A 17,618-nucleotide genomic window follows, 5' to 3' on the forward strand; every position below is an offset into this window, starting at 1 on the left:
CCAAGCCAACTATAAGGCTTGACCCTTCTTCACTTCAGGCTCTGCAAGACCTAGGCAGGTTAACCTTGAGGTTTTGATGTATGGTACCAGTGCAATTTAAAACATAATTTTGAACCTAATTACTGCAGATGGAAACCCCTTTTATCTTCTGATACTTATGCAATGACATAGGAACGAAATAGCTACAGATCATAACCTATGAAACCATAAGCTAAGAGAGGGTTAATTCTTCTCAGCCCACTACAAGACATGAAAAACTGAATTGATTTGATTAAGATGATTTGTGCAAATAACATTCATATCAGTTTGCATCTGATTTAATGATCAGTGCCTTATCCATTGAAATTTGAAACATAGAGTCACTATCAGTAGGATAACCTAACTTACTTGCGCTACAATCAAGTTTATCAACTGAAATCTGTAATGACCCTCACTATAAAGGCCACAGAAACCCTCAAACTGAACTTAGGAATTTTGTCAAACACTTGGCGTGTAACAGTAACAATATTCAGAATATGGTAATTTCAGATTTGATACTTTCAGAATATAATCACAAAATTACAATATATATAAAGCCATTGAACTATATTTCAATTACAATGCAATAAATTCTGAAATTATTTTATTACCAATTCTGGACTGATTATTACAATGACTGTATGACAGCAAATTTACCCAAAAATTGACATATATTTCAGAATGCAAGAACCTGGTTTGAAGAACTATGGAAGAACACCACGTTTTGCTGCAGATCGTTGATGAAGACCTCCAACCGCACCCCCAAACTGTCCTTAATTTGCTGCTGCTGCCCAAACTAGCAGGGCCGTACCAGGCCGTACCAGTACGGCTGCTGAAATAAAATAATATTAGGGTTTTGGGACCCCCAAATGCAAGGAAAATGGGCGCCTAGGGTTAGGTAGTAACCCTGTAAAACCATAAAAAATAACTCCAAGGGGTTGAGGAGATATGAGCAATTATGTGGTTCCGAACCCTGCTTTGCCAATTCTGAAAATGCACTTATTCTGTCTTCAAACTCTTGTCAAATGCTTCTCCAATGATAGGGCAAATCTGAAATCCTTATTCCAACCAAAAACAAACCCTAACAACGAATTCTCAATAAGCTCCAATGAGATGGCTGAATACCAACTCCAATTATGCAACAATTCAGGTGATATTTCACACCCTCAAAGTCGCCAATCCAAGGGAGTGATTCGTTCCCAAAGATCGAATAATTTGCAGATCCAAAGTTCACAAATGTCTTCACAATGAAGAAGTAGAAGAGTTTTCCAATCCAAGCATGTCCAAATGAGAGGCCCAGCCCTCTATTTATTCACTTTTCTAAGAAGTTGCTAGAACTTTTAGAAACATCCTTTATAATTTCTCATTATAATGCACTTTTTTATAATAAAGTAATTTTATAAAATAAAAAGTGCAACTCAAATTAAAATTATAACATGTGGGCCCCAATATCACATAATGATAAAATATAACCTCTTAACACTTCTTCAAGAGCAAGATATGACTATCTAATCCGCAGAATTGACTCTCTTTCCACACCATTTGCCTACGAGAGTCTGGAATAGGCAAATCCATGATCAATGCCATGTCGAACTAAAGAGGGGACATTACAGTCCGCCCCTCCTGAAATTGCTTGGCCTCAAGCAATCTCAACGCCGGGTGCTGCAAAATAGCCTCCCCCTCCCAAGTAGCATCCTCAACAGGTAAATCTTTCCACTTAACCAAGTATTCCCTGATCACCCTTCTACGAAGCTGCTTTTCTCTGCTCTCCAGGATGGATTCTGGTACTAAAATCAATTTTCCCTCATCGTCTAAAGGAGGTAATATTGCAGAAGGCACCACATTCTGACCCAACGCCTTCTTGAGGCATGACACATGAAACACATTGTGCACTCTGCTGTCTGCGGGAAGCTCCAACTCATAAGCCACTTCACCAACTCGCCTGATAATCCTGAATGGTCCATAATAGCGTGGCTTAAGTTTCTCTGCCCCACTCTTCTTAAGAGTAGATTGCCTGTATGGCTGCAACATGAGGTAAACCATATCATCTACCTCAAAACTACGCTCAGTTCTCTTCTGGTCTGCATACTGCTTCTGCTGGTTCTGAGCTCTTGCAATATTGTCTTTGAGGGTAGCAACTATATCCTTACTCTCCTGTAATAATTCACTTGCACTGGGTACCCGGCTGTCGCTCAACAACAAATCCAAGAAACTAGGTGCTTCATAACCGTAAAGTGCCATGAAGGGTGTCATCTGTATAGTCATATGATATGTAGTATTGTAATAATACTCGCAGAGATATATCCATCTGACCCAAGCTCGCTGCTGAGCTGCCACATAATTCCTTAAATACCCTTCCACCCATTTGTTCACAATTTCTGTCTGACCATCGGTTTGTGGGTGATAGCTAGTGCTGGGTGTAAGCTCCGTGCCACATAACCGGAATACCTCCTGCCAAAAGTGACTCATGAAATGGCTATCCCTATCACTCACAATGTTCTGAGGCAAGCCGTGCAATCTGAAAACCTCCCGAAAGAAAACCTCTGCCACCTGAGCTGCTGAATGTGTAGTGGTGATAGGAAAGAAATGAGCATATTTCGTTAATCTATCTACCACCACATAAATACAATCTCGTCCTTGTACCTTGGGCAAACCTGTGATAAAGTCCATGGAGATGCATTCCCACTTCCTGTCGGGAATCGGAAGTGGCTGTAGGAGCCCTGCCGGATAGCTGTGTTCTTGCTTGTTTTGCTGGCAAACAAGACACTCTCGAACATACTGCAAAACATGAGCTTTCAGCCCCTTCCAAGTGAACCGCTCTCGAACTGACTTGTAAGTCTTGAAGTACCCGGGATGGCCTGCTGTCGGTGAGTCGTGAAGTGCTCTCATAATCAGTTGCTTAACCTTCGATCCTGGGACCAGGTAAATCCTGTTCTTGTAAATGATCAAATCATCCACAAGTGTGTATCTGGTATCAATCACTGTTCCCTCTACTATATCGGAGGCCCATGTATCCCTGGCATACTCTGCTATAATCAAGTGTCGCCAATCCTCTGATATCTGAACCATAAGAGTGAGGTGTGGCCTTCGAGATAGAGCATCTGCAACAACATTCTGAGTTCCCTTGACATATGAGATGTCAAAATCATATGCCTGCAACTTACTTACCCACTTTTGTTGGCGATCATTCAGGTCCTGCTGTCCCAAGAAATGCCTCAGACTGTTATGATCAGTTTTAATACAAAACTTGCTACCCACAAGATATTGTCTGAATTTGGCCAAAGCATGCATGATGGCCAACATCTCCTTATCATATATACTGAATGAACGCTCAGGGCCTCTGAGCTTCCTGCTCTCATAAGCTATGGGGTGCTTATTCTGCATAAGTACAACACCTACTCCCTCTCCAGATGCATCACATTGAAGCTCAAATGGCTTCGTGAAATCAGGTAATGCTAGAACTAGGCACGTAGTCATTATCTCCTTAAATCTCATAAAACAGTCCTGTGCCTTCTGAGTCCACACAAATTCCCCTTTTTTCAGTAAATCTGTCATGGGAGCTGCATGTCGTGAGTAGCCACTGACAAACCTGCGATAAAAACCACATAAACCAAGGAACCCCCTCAACTGTGTAAGGTTCTCTGGTGGAGGCCAATCAACAATAGCGCGAATCTTTTCAAGATCCATCCGCACTCCCTCTGCACTAATGATGTGTCCTAAATATAACAGCTCGGTCATCCCTAAGTCACATTTGGACTCCTTTGCATACAAGGACTCCTTCTGTAGAATGCTCAACACCGTCTCCAAATGCTCTAGATGCTCCTGCCATGATCGGCTATAGATCAAAATGTCATCAAAAAACACCAGCATGAATTTCCTCAACTGATGGTGGAAAACTCTGTTCATAGTGGACTGGAAAGTGGCAGGTGCATTGGTCAGACCGAAAGGCATGACTACAAACTCAAAGTGCCCACAATGACATCTAAAAGCAGTTTTCTCAATATCCTGTTCACGGACTCTGATCTGGTGATATCCTGATCTCAAATCAATTTTCGTGAAATAACAGGCCCCATGCAATTCATCTATCAACTCCTCAATGCGAGGAATAGGATACCTATTCTTAATGGTTCTCTTATTTAATGCCCTGTAATCAATACACATCCGAAGCGTTCCATCCTTCTTTTTTACCAAAACAACAGAAGATGCAAAAGGTGACTTACTAGGTCGGATGTGCCCCATAGCTAGCAACTCCTCAATGGTCCTTTCGATCTCATCCTTGAGTCGCTTTGGATGTCGATATGGTGTGATCATGATAGGTTTAGCACCTTCCTCCAGTTCAATAATATGCTCAATACCTCTGTCCGGTGGCCTGCCTGGTGGAATCTCACTGAATACCTTTTCGTACTTAATCCTCAACTTCTGAATATCAGGATGATATTCCGCCTTATGTTGCTCCTCCTGTGTAGGTATCAAAGTACAAACTGCTGCCCACTCTATATCATTATGCCTAGTTAATCTCTCCAGCAGCCTAAATGAGATAGTCCTGATGTCTCCATTACGGATAGCCTTTAGCACATGAATCCTACCATTCATTTCGAATTGTATCTCCATATCCTCTAATCTCAGGGTAACCACCTTCAATGAATGTAGCCACTGCATCCCAAGTACTATGTCCATGTCACCCATGTTGACCACATGATAATCCGCCTTAAACTCATAGTTGTTCAAGCGCAAAGGTAAGTCTCGTACCATCCTGTCACAACGAAGAGTGTATCCATCAGCTACCTTGACTCTTAGTCCTTCGAACTCCTCAGTAATGAGTCCACGCTTCTCTACAAATCGTGCATCAATGAAATTATGCGTGGCACCTGTGTCCAACAATGTAATAACCTTCTATCCAGCCAAGACTCCCCGAAGTCTGAAAGATCCCTCTCTCTGGATACTAGACAGGCCTGCTTCCTGTAAATGTAGCTCTGTTTCCTGCCTTTGCCCTGCACTGTCCATCTCCTGCTCTCCCTCTGCTTCATCAGGATCCTCATCATGATGTTCTGAACCATCTGAATCTGAGCCTTCATAATAAGCCCACATTGCCCGGTTGGCCTTCCCTTTTGGCCTCATAGGACAGTCATGGCCGTACTCATACGGGCCTTTGCAATAGAAGCATAGCTTCTTCCTACGCAAGTCATTGTCTCCTTGTCCAGCCTCTTACTTTCTTCCTTAGGTAGCTGTGCCTCTCTATGAAAGGGTTTCCTGTCCTTATCTTTTCCTGAAGGGAAACTCTTTGCCTGAAATTTATTTTTAGAAGCTGAAGAGGAATCCATGTCACGAGCTTTCTTAATGGCTTCCTGCAAAGTGGGAGGGTTGAGAGCTTTAATCCACCCTCTCAACGGATCAACTAACCCATCCATAAATAAAACCAATAGCCTTCGTTCAGATACATCTGTTACTAACACTGCAAGTTTCTGAAACTCTGAAATGTATGTTTCCAATGAGCCCCACTGTTTAAGCTGGGCTAATTCCTTGAAATGGAGTTCTGGATCTTTCTTATCAAAACGTTCAATCAGTCTCTCCGTAAACTCCACATATGAGGTAATGTGTGCATGACCCATAGTGATCATACCATGATGCCACCATTCGTGTGCTAACCCATCCAGGTGAATTGTTGCATACTTAATAGCTTCTTCCTCAGACATAGGATTCAATTGAAAGTATGTGTCAAGCTTTTGAACCCAAGCTCTTGCTGTAGACTTCCCCGAGCCATCATAATATGGTAACTGTAGTTTTCCTACTTTCTTTCGTAGCTCATAGTTCTGAGTCCTGTCTTGTCCACGGGGCATATGCTTCATCCGCACATCCATATACTCTCTAAAGGTGATTGCAGCTGTAAAATCTGGTCCTCCTGCTTCCCAATCTCTCCTCAGCTGATCCTGTATGTCAGTGATCTGGGGTTCTGGTACCGGCTGCTCTGGAGCTCTAGGAAGGAACGTAGGAATCATAGAACTCGAACTTACTGTCCGAGCTTGCTGGGGGGCATGACCGAAATTGTTCCCAATTTGTTCGCCTCCATTATGTCTCTCATCCTGATTATTCCCATTCTGATTGTGACCATTCTGATTATTTCCTCCACTTATGTTAGCGTTCAACCCCATTTGTCGAGCCATCATCTGCATCATAAGCTCCATTCTCTGATTCTGTTCTTGTGCTCTTTGTTCGGCTAATCCCTGTCCCTGTGCCAGGGTGTCTAATAACTGTAAAAATCTTTCCTCTTGCGGATCTGGACCGGCATTCCCGCCTCTATCCATATTGTAGTCGTAGTCTTGATCAAAAAATACCTCCCCTGTGTCTGTATGACTGGATTCTATGTCCACCTGGATAGATGAGCTAGACTGTTCGCTCTGCAGGTCAGAAATCCTATCTTGTCTTGCTTTGGTATTGCGAAAATTATAAGGCCTTTGTCGCATGCTCTGATTTTAGTGTTTTGACATTTCGTCAAACACTTTCCCTCCTATCCAGCTGTTCCAAATTCCCTATAAGACCTCCACAGTATGGCAGGACTTATAGCTCTGATACCACTGTAATGACCCTCACTATAAAGGCCACAGAAACCCTCAAACTGAACTTAGGAATTTTGTCAAACACTTGGCGTGTAACAGTAACAATATTCAGAATATGGTAATTTCAGATTTGATACTTTCAGAATATAATCACAGAATTACAATATATATAAAGCCATTGAACTATATTTCAATTACAATGCAATAAATTCTGAAATTATTTTATTACCAATTCTGGACTGATTATTACAATGACTGTATGACAGCAAATTTACCCAAAAATTGACATATATTTCAGAATGCAAGAACCTGGTTTGAAGAACTATGGAAGAACACCACGTTTTGCTGCAGATCGTTGATGAAGACCTCCAACCGCACCCCCAAACTGTCCTTAATTTGCTGCTGCTGCCCAAACTAGCAGGGCCGTACCAGGCCGTACCTGTACGGCTGCTGAAACAAAATAATATTAGGGTTTTGGGACCTCCAAATGCAAGGAAAATGGGCGCCTAGGGTTAGGTAGTAACCCTGTAAAACCATAAAAAAATAACTCCAAGGGGTTGAGGAGATATGAGCAATTATGTGGTTTTGAACCCTGCTTTGCCAATTCTGAAAATGCACTTATTCTGTCTTCAAACTCTTGTCAAATGCTTCTCCAATGATAGGGCAAATCTGAAATCCTTATTCCAACCAAAAACAAACCCTAACAACGAATTCTCAATAAACTCCAATGAGATGGCTGAATACCAACTCCAATTATGCAACAATTCAGGTGATATTTCACACCCTCAAAGTCGCCAATCCAAGGGAGTGATTCGTTCCCAAAGATCGAATAATTTGCAGATCCAAAGTCCACAAATGTCTTCACAATGAAGAAGTAGAAGAGTTCTCCAATCCAAGCATGTCCAAATGAGAGGCCCAACCCTCTATTTATTCACTTTTCTAAGAAGTTGCTAGAACTTCTAGAAACATCCTTTATAATTTCTCATTATAATGCACTTTTTTATAATAAAGTAATTTTATAAAATAAAAAGTGCAACTCAAATTAAAATTATAACATGTGGGCCCCAATATCACATAATGATAAAATATAACCTCTTAACACTTCTTCAAGAGCAAGATATGACTATCTGATCCGCAGAATTGACTCTCTTTCCACACCATTTGCCTACGAGAGTCTGGAATAGGCAAATCCATGATCAATGCCATGTCGAACTAAAGAGGGGACATTACAAAATCCCCAAATCCCATACTTATGCAATATCCCCTTCATACACCCAGAAACCCTATCAAAATGGTGAAGCATTCACTTAACTCCTTGAGTCAAAAGCAACAACAGATCTGACATACAACTCATCCAAGTTGCCTTAAATCAAATGAACATTATCCATTTAATCATAAAGTTAATGACATATGAAGAATCAGGAGACTGAATAAGAGAACTCAATTAATTCATGTAAATCCCCTTTTGTATTTATCCTTGGAAAGATCAAATACATAAACTGGTAACACTAAATGAAACTCAAATACTTCACATAATCTAGCATCAATTTCCAGTATCTCAGAAAAACAATACATGACATAAAATGAAAATCCACACATAAATAGGTGTGTGGCCTTCACTACCAAAGCTCAGCTCAATAGACAAGAAGAAAAACCAACTACAACCATGGTTTTCAAAGTAGAACACTAGAACCTGGCTAGTAGTACCCAGAGAAAACTACCAACCCTTACAAAAGAGAAGAAAGCATAAATTGAAAAGAAACAATTCCCGGATTGAATTTGTAATTGACAAGTGTCCCCTCAGAGTTCCTTCCCAAGAAGTCGAAAAAGCCTCTCTCTACCTTCTCTCTGTAACTGAATATCAAATCCTCATCATTTGGTTTCTACAAGCAAGAAATATCTGAGATATTTGATTCACCATCATAACTAATTTTGATTCCAAAGTGAATTCGCAGTAAAAAGTGAAAATCAGTTCAATGTGACCTCCAGAATGCAAGAAAATTGTTTAAAGATGATTTTCTCCACATTCAAATCCCAACAAGACTTTAGAGCTGCCCTCTAACAAACTCTAATGCTCAATGATGAGAAACACCCATTCTACTGAGAATGCCCCAAAATCTATAAATTGACCTACAGCATGAACCAGTGAATACCTGTGCACAAATCGACCTCAAAAATGGAAAATTCAACTTGTTCTGGTTTCGATGATATATTGGAGCGCCCATTTCGGTTAAAAATAACACTAGATATGCCCTTTTAAAGTTTCAGGCCTCTGTTCATGGCTTCCACAAGTTAAAAGAATAAAATTGAATTTTTTAAAAAAGTTTATAGTTCAAACTATAGAAATTCATTGTTTGAAATCAAATTTTTCAACTTTGGGATGAACGTGTAGGCACAAGATATTTTTAATTTTAAAATCTCCCTTTCCTCTTCAAACCATTTAAATGATGCCACATGTCACTGTTTTATTGGCTCGGGCCTGCACAGTGATGCCACATGTCACATTTGGACTGGATCTCTGAGCAAGTGCCACTTGGCAATCTTTGATTGGCTCTAATAACTGAGTGGGACCCACATTCGAACTCCACTGGGTTTCTTGAAATTTTTGACGGGTCGCCATGTCCCTTGCTAGAATTTCTTACCCTTTGCCAGTGGCAACATGGCGACCACTGGATTCCAACAACTTTTCTGGCCAACTCCTCTAATGCCACACCATCGCCACCTCATTGCGACACGTCAGTAGTCGCCAAGTCACCTTGACCATCCGGTGAGCAACTTTGCTTGGTGAGATAAGAAGGACCGCACGATTTGCCACATGTCACGATCTCGTAGCCCGGATTCCATGTCATCATTCTTGCTTACTCGTTCATAATTTGGTTGATGACATCATCTAACTGTTGACTGGGACCCGTGCATGCGAGTTGGCTTTCACAAAAGCCTCTTGTCTTAAGACATTAAGCTTGCCATGTCGAAATGTATTTAGACAATTGAAATTCCCACCCCACAGGCAAAGTGGGATATACTGCAATGGGTCTTCTTTTCATGTGTTCCTCTTGTTTAGCCACAGGGTCTTCTTCTTAGTTGGCCGCTTCTGACTTTCATGGCGCTGGTTCCTTGTTTTTTATATGCGCAGGCCTCTTTCTTTATGCCGACTGCTCCTTTGCTTAATATGCTCCCTCTGCGTCTTGATTGCATGGGATCCTTTATATCCAGCTGCTTACATGGCGATTCCCTTTCCTTAATGCGTATACCTCTGCTATCTTAGCGTTGGATATTCTTTTAACTACGTGGGGATCTCAAACTTGCGTTTTTCTCCAAGGCATACGTGGGCAGCTTTGAACTTGGTGTGCCTACTTGCTCTAGCCACTGGGACTTTCATTTGCAAGCCGTGGCTTTCCACTTTGACTACGTTAGTTTCTACTTGATTGGCATGGAGTTGGGGCTTCTTGTTTCCTATGCTGTGGCTTCTTCTATGTCGCTGGACGTGGACATCTTCTATCGGGGAGGCTCCAAAATCCTTGCCCACAACAAATGCCTTTTCAATGCCCAATGCATCAAGAAGGCCAGCCATGTCCATTTTTTTCTTCAAACATCCTCTGCCCAAGACTTCTTGCAGTCTTTACCTCTTAAGGCGTGCAGGCTTCTCATAACTGGCTTTGTTCTGATTTATTTTTTACTTGATGCCAGATGTGTTATGCATAGTTGGATAGGGAATCTTGTAGGGTCAATCACACCATCAAACTGAACACACAAAGTCTACATTCATAAAGGGTAGCATATAGCATATAGCACATTATGTAACATTATTTATCTGCCATTAGACTGCGACTTCCTCTAGGTGGAGACTCCCCTCTTATCCTGGCCAGATCTACTAAATGAAGACATCCTTGGAGAGCTGCTCCAAAAGATCAATCTACTCATTGTACATGTACAGTCAGGACACTATGAGAGCAATTGCTATGCTCATTAAGTGCAGTGGCACCTACTGCCCTATTCCTCTGACCAATTTTCATCAAATCTTAAACATTTGTTGTTGATTTCACTCACTAGAACCTTAAAAATAACCTTGCCATCCATGGAATCATACTGGTTGGGTGGAAACAGTCTGGCCCCAAAGTGAGTCCGGCTAAAAAATTTTCATTTCTGAACAACTGAATTCTCAGACTGATCCATTGATCATTTTGAATTAATTAAAATCAAGCTCGATCATTGAACCATCAATTTAAGCTCACTTTATCACTTGACTGCAAATTGTGAATTTCATGTCAGGAGGTCCATTGACTGGTCTTAAAAACTGACCCAAACCTCTGACTAGGCTCTGAAATCTAACCTACTGATTTTTTGTACCACACACTTTTACCATGTCGAATCTCGTCTCATGACGAATTCGGGGTCAAAAGATATTGACCGTCAAAGTGACCCTTTCAAAACTGCTTGCAAGCAAACATGTCAAAAAACACTAAATTGGGTTCAAAATCGACTTTGAAAACTGGGTAAATTGACATTTGGGGAAATGAAAATTGTGGCGCTGATTCATTGTCACGAGGACAATATGGATCTACGATCTGGGCTCATGACGAATAACTAGGCGCAAATGGCGATCGGTCAAAGTAGGCTACTTGGAAATTGACAACTGGAAACAATGGCAGAAAAGTGATTTTTGCAAATAGAATTGATCTGGAAAAGTGTGCAAACGGATTCGTCAAGACTTGAAACTTGGCATACTTAAAATATTTTCAGAAAACAACACAATGGTACAATCCATTTGATTTGACCTATCAAAAAATAGGAGTTATAACATCACGAACAGGGGTACTAATCAATCTACAAATGCTGACACCAGTAAAACTTTAGAAATTGCGTTTGGAATTGCATTTGAAAAATGATCAAACGGATTTGTCATAAGTTGAAACTTGAAACATAACAAGTCTCTGACGTCTAAAATGCAACGCAACAGGAATTTTAGCGTTTCGATCAAGTAGTCAAAAATTATAATTCGTCAAACAGAGCCTCTCAAAATTATAAGCAATGTGCATCAACATGACAATAGTAAACTACCAACTTTGAGGGATTCAAAACCTAGTCAAACGGATTTGAAATGACTCAAAATCTGAAACATAGGCTCTCTAGTATGGACACTAGATACTCCCAAAGCGGTGAGTCATGACACATTATTGGGTGTGAGATATTCAGATTCAAACATGGCCTCCTGTCACTGTCTGACACTGGTGAAAATGCAGATTTGGAATGTGCTCAAAACAAGACTTCGCGAAATGGCAATTTAATATCATGGAACATGTAGACATGCTGAATGGAAGGTGTTAGAAACATTAAACACCTTATGGGGCTCAAAGGTACAGCCGGGTACGAACTTACTTAAAAGCATTTAAAGGGCTCAATTTCTTCAATGGTACTCAAAATCGGGAAGGCAATTTTGAGTCTCAACAGGGTTGTAGAACTACTTGTAGACTGATATAGGATCCTAGTATTCGATTACGGATTCCTGATTGCTTGAGGACAAGCAACTCAAGGAGGGAAGACTATGATGTACTCTTTTTGGGACAGTAGGAAATTACAAGCCAACTTCAAAATATTAACAATGACTTGTTAGGAAGCTGAATGCAAATAATTTTTAAAGTGTCATTTTAGTATTACAAAGGTAAAATGGTGATGAAAGAGGAAGAAGACGATAGACAGGAGAGGGGAAGGTAAAGGGTCATAACTTTGAGCATTAAAGAAAGAAGCAAGTTTCATTTCAGGGGGCGCTTGGACTCGGTATTCAGTTTTCCCTTGGAGAAACTTGGTAAGCTTTTCAGCTTTCATGTTCAAAGCTTGAGGATGACAACCTTTAGGCTCTTGGTGGATTGGACGCAGACCCAATTCATCAGTTGTGGTGAATTCAATGACGGAGTGCACATCCAGAGTTATAGGTTCATTCATAGTTTTACCAATCTGAGTTCTGTCAGTGTAATTGAGATTTTATTTTATTATGTTATTGTATTACTATTTATTATAATACAATAACAATTCTGAGGATCTATATATGAGCATTTGGTGGTTTATTTACTGGTTAATCTGAATTTTGTTGCATAAGTTTTACTATGAATCTTTCTGAAAATTATTTTGGAGTTAAATATGCGGGCGGCATATTTCAATCATATTCATTTTAGACTTCTTACTTTATGTTCCAATGTCTCCAATAAATTTGTAACTGTGCCTCCAAATCTGTTCATCCATTTACATTGCAAATTCAAAATAATTTACAAACTAATTAAGAAGATCCATCTCTTAGTTTGTGATTATTTTCTATGTGAAAGGATCAGCATGAATCAATTTCTATTTACGTTCACAAAGTTTCTGTACAAGCAAATTTAAGGACAGCGGCAAAGATGTACCTTTTCAAGGTACCGAGGGTTTGGCTGACCCCAAGGGTTTCGCCCACTTGCATAATTGTGAAGATTTAGTGCCACAATTGCTCGCACGCTACAAGGAATGAAACTACTTATAAGTTTATTATAAAAAATTATATATTCTTCAATGGTACTAAAACAAATGAATAAATGAAATGTTATCATGTGGATGTAAAGTCCATTAATATCTCACAACAAGAGAAAATGTGAGCATTTAGATATAATGGATTAAGTTGACAGCTTGTAGATTGATCCTCTAGTTTACAAAATCACACTCTACAATTATATAATATCTTTGAAAGTAGAATAAAAATAGAAACCAACATTGATACAAATGCAAATATGGTTAGTCACAATACTCAAAATCTGAAGAATTTTAAGGTTTGATCTAATGTAAAATAATAATTAAATACTAAAGAAGGCATTAGATTGACTAACGTTTATAGGTACTAACCATATCTAACTCATGTTGACATCACAAATTTGTGGCATCCCTACACAATTTCTCATGGGAAAATTTATTGGTGGCTAGAAAAATTTATTTTTGAGAGCCTGGAAAAATCAGTTTGAACCCCCAGAATTAGCTTTCCCTATTTTTCCGACATTTTTTGGGTTTTGTTTTTTGTAATAACTTCAAATGGGTGTTTCCGAAATTTTTTGGGTTTTGTTTTTTGTAATAACTTCAAATGGGTGTTTCCGAATTCAAAGATTAGTTGGTAGTTTTACTTGTCATAGTTAAAAGAAAATTCTCTTTAATTATCATCTCTTTAGGAGTTGTTTTGGAAGGTTACCAAAAATGACAAATTTTGAAATTTGTAAAAATCTGTCAAAAAAACATAATTTCCTGTTTTTCTGGCTCAGAGAGTTTTTAGTTATTTAAGGAGCTGCTGAACATTGTATAAGGATGGTTGATGAATTGAAAATCACTGAGTTTTAAAAATCTGTACATTTGTTTTTGTCTTTCATTTGCTTTCATCTTTAACCATGTGTTAGTGTGTATCGATACTTGGTGCTGCATCACCACTACCCATAAAATTTAAGTCCTAAATACATAAAAGTGGGGTTATATGGAATGACATATTTTAAATGAAACATGTCATTTAACATGTGCAAATGGGGCTTTTATATGCAAATGCATATTAAAACGTTATTATTATAAACCTTTTATCACTAGAAGGCTTATGGTGGGGAATTTGAACCTAATAATACATGCATATGCATATTAAAAACATAATTTTGTGTATTTTATCTTGAGTAATGACTTCAAAGCACAAAAGTGAGATTTTTGAAACCAATAACACATGTTATGTGCTTTTGATGTTTTAAAATTCAAAATATGTATTATTGAACTTGAAAAACCTATTATTAGTCCTCCAAAAGAGACATTTGCACTAAAATCACTAAAGCTGGTGATTTTTGACCCAAAAGCACATGCTTTTAACACCAAAAAACTTGTTTTTGACTTGTTTTGCCTTGCATTTGGGCATGGAATGCTAAAGATGGCATTTTTATAGTCAATAACACATGTTATTGACTCCAAAAGGTGCATTTTAATTCATTTTACCTTTCTTTTGGTATCAATAAGAAAATGGTGGTGATATTTAGGAAGAAATGACATGCTTTTTTAATGAAAACATATGTTTTTGGTCTTTTCTTATGCATCTTGAGGCTGGGTGATAAATTCTTTGGCCATATGCATGTGTTTTGATTTGCAAAAACTGTGTTTTTCACATAGTTCCAAGAATCACGGCGATTCATGCGATTCATGCGATTCGGCGATTCGATTCAAGCCAAACGATTTTTTGTGAATTGGTGAATCGAATCAGCGATAAAGGGTTTATGAAATAAGTTACTCACTAAATTTCAAGGGTTTTTTAAATTTTCCAATTCATGCCCGATTCGATTCCGATTCATGGCCGATTCACGATTTGATTCGGCCTTGCCGATTTCGATCCGATTTCGATTCTTGTTACTTTGGTTTTTCATCTCATACTTCGGATTGTTTGCTGCAATATCCTTGGCTGGCAATTTTGGGTGAAAAAACACATTGATTTGTCTTCAAAATATCCCGCTTAGGGCATGTTTTTGCCCAGAAATGACACATTTTGGCCATTTTCTTCCATCATATTCAAACGTTTTCTATCAAAAGTGAGTTCTTTGGCATTACTTATCATTCACAGCTTGTTTATCATTCTCTTCAAGTTGTTTTTAGTACCATTGACATCATTTTTTATTGCCACTGCACATTGCAATTGATTTAGTTTATATGATTGTCATTTTTGTGCATTTTAATCCTCTAACTTCCCACATTTGTCAAGCAGTGACTCTCGACTCTAAAATGCATTCATTTTTAGAGGATTTAGTCAAGATTCAAAATCTCAATAAGTCTTTTTGCTTCAATCATTTCTAAATCCCAATATCTTATTGGATTTATTCTAGATTTTGCATTAAGATTTAAAGAGACTTCTTCATATGCTTTTTGCGGAAAATATGTAAGATTTCATAAGGAAAAGTTGTATATATGTTGTTCTTTCATTTTCAGATGTGCAATTTTTTGTATATGACATGTGCTCCTATCTTTCATCTTATTTCTCCAAGTTGCATATGTGGTTAGGATTAAAAACCCTTCTCTTGAATGTAATTACCAAGGAAAGCAAGCCCACTTTGAAATATGCTATTGCATCCAAAACCCCACTTTCATGCTTACACACACTTCATCCGTGCTTGTTATATTGCTGCCACATGACTTATAACTAATGATGGTGGTTGCTTGCACACTTGCTTATAATGAAAATGTAATAATTCATCATAAGTAAATGTTATGCCCCCCATTTTCCATGCACTCTTCACGCATAAAGCTTGGTGCCCACGCATGTTATTACCCTCCAAATACCCATTTTTGGGTTTTTCCATCATATAAGCACACATTTTGAGCTCAAATGCATATGTCCATTTGCTATCCCAAAAGTTTCTAGCCATCCTCCATATGTAATGCTCCCAAAAAATTCCATATTTGATTTTTTCCCTCATTTGAAGAGTTGGTTTTGCCTACAATCCTTCTCCCTTTGTTACTCAAAGCCCTTCCACTTATTTCCTATATGCATACTCTTCCAGATATGCAAAGTTTGAGCTTGAAAGTGTTAAGAATGTAGGATCGGATATAGTACCATTTGTTTTTAATTTACTTCCTTCTCCCAATACGGTGAATATACTTCTAGTGTGATGATGAATCTGATTTAATATTATTTGCAGGAAGTATGTGAATCTTCAGCAATTGCTTTGTAAGTATCCTTCAACCCCTTCTTTAATGTGATCTGCAAAAACCAAGGAGACTCTTGCAAGGTAATGATAATCAGTGTAATTTCAACGTAACAAGTAGGGATCACAGAATTGTACTAGCACTGTCATAAATCTGTGTGTTCTCATTCCTCTCTCTCTCTCTCTCTCTCTCTCTCTCTCTCTCTCTCTCTCTCTATATATATATATATATATATATATTTGTGCAATGAGTCACATCCCATGTAGGGTCATGTCCCTACACGGGATGTGACTTGTTTAGATTGTTGGGTGGATATTTTGCAACCAACAGTTTTGGGTAAAATCCAGTTGCAAAATAGGATGATCAGCTAGAGCATGTGAGATAGAGTCTCTCCTATCTTAGGGAAGGCTCCCCCTTGTCACCATTCGTTGGATCAATTCAAGGTAAGCAAAAAGTTAAGAGATTTTGTAAAAGGGTGTTACCAATATTCTTTCCTCTTTAACTTTTAGGAAAGAATCCACTTACCCAATGGGCAAGGTCAAATCTCTAACTACACTTCTATCTAATAATTGGAACCAGTGATATCGATAAACCAACACCAACTCAAAGGTTAGTTGAAAGTGTACCGATTTGGCTCTAAGTGTAGTACTAATTCTATATGAATAAACTTTACTATTGGTGCACAAAGACTTCTAGAGGTAAAGATATCCCAATTATTTTGTGAATCAAGAAAGAGATATAAGCTACAGACAAAGCTTCTAGTCTATATAGCTCTACAACTACTCCCAGTCAAAGCTTCAGATCCAATTCCTTTTTAACTCTTTTAAACTCAATTATCAAGAATGCAAAACAACATGTGAATCAAGACAACAAATGCAAATCACAATCAAAGCTTCTAACTTGCACAAGTAACAATCAAAGTTAAGTCTCAACTGATTCTTTGTATTCACTTTTTTTTCAAAATGCCACTACGCAATCAAAGTTATGCTTGCACAATTTCTCCAGAGCTCTCTTGCATACAGTAAAAGATAGATTTTACAATAAGAGAACACTCCTTTTGTAATAGACCCTTACAAGGTCTACGGAGATTCCTTCTATTTTTCTATAAATACTTGTCAATCATATGAGGAGGGAAAAAGTATTTTTTAAGACAACCAATTAATGATAAATGGAAATACTGTCAGTATAGATTTATATCAAAGTGGCTAACTTCTTTCAGTAATAATTCGATGGAACAAATCTGATGTACACCAAACAGTTGTGGGGAGAAAATATTCAAGAAATGTTAAAACTTGAAGTTCAACCAGTATTTATGAATTCCGCTCTTGGTCCACCAATTGCTACGGCTCTGTGCAAACAATTTCTCCTGTCATCTGT

General features: G+C 38.6%; 1 protein-coding gene across 2 annotated transcripts in view; it reads right to left on the reverse strand.

Annotated features, from left to right (window-relative positions):
• Window positions 1-17,618, reverse strand: part of LOC149574841 (diacylglycerol kinase 4-like) — a 313,933-nt gene that overhangs the window by 32,897 nt on the left and 263,418 nt on the right. For both annotated transcript variants that reach the window (XR_016360102.1, XM_089814678.1), the window contains exon 10: window positions 12,968-13,055. Coding sequence is in view for 1 of the 2 variants with exons in the window: in XM_089814678.1 (XP_089670804.1) it covers window positions 12,968-13,055 (88 nt within the window). In the remaining variant the exon portion in view is untranslated. The remainder of the gene's footprint in view (window positions 1-12,967; window positions 13,056-17,618) is intronic.

Source organism: Cupressus sempervirens, chromosome 2 (genome assembly GCF_028749045.1).
Source record: "Cupressus sempervirens isolate cs-2001-9-10 chromosome 2, ASM2874904v1, whole genome shotgun sequence".
In the NCBI taxonomy this organism is placed as follows: domain Eukaryota; kingdom Viridiplantae; phylum Streptophyta; class Pinopsida; order Cupressales; family Cupressaceae; genus Cupressus; species Cupressus sempervirens.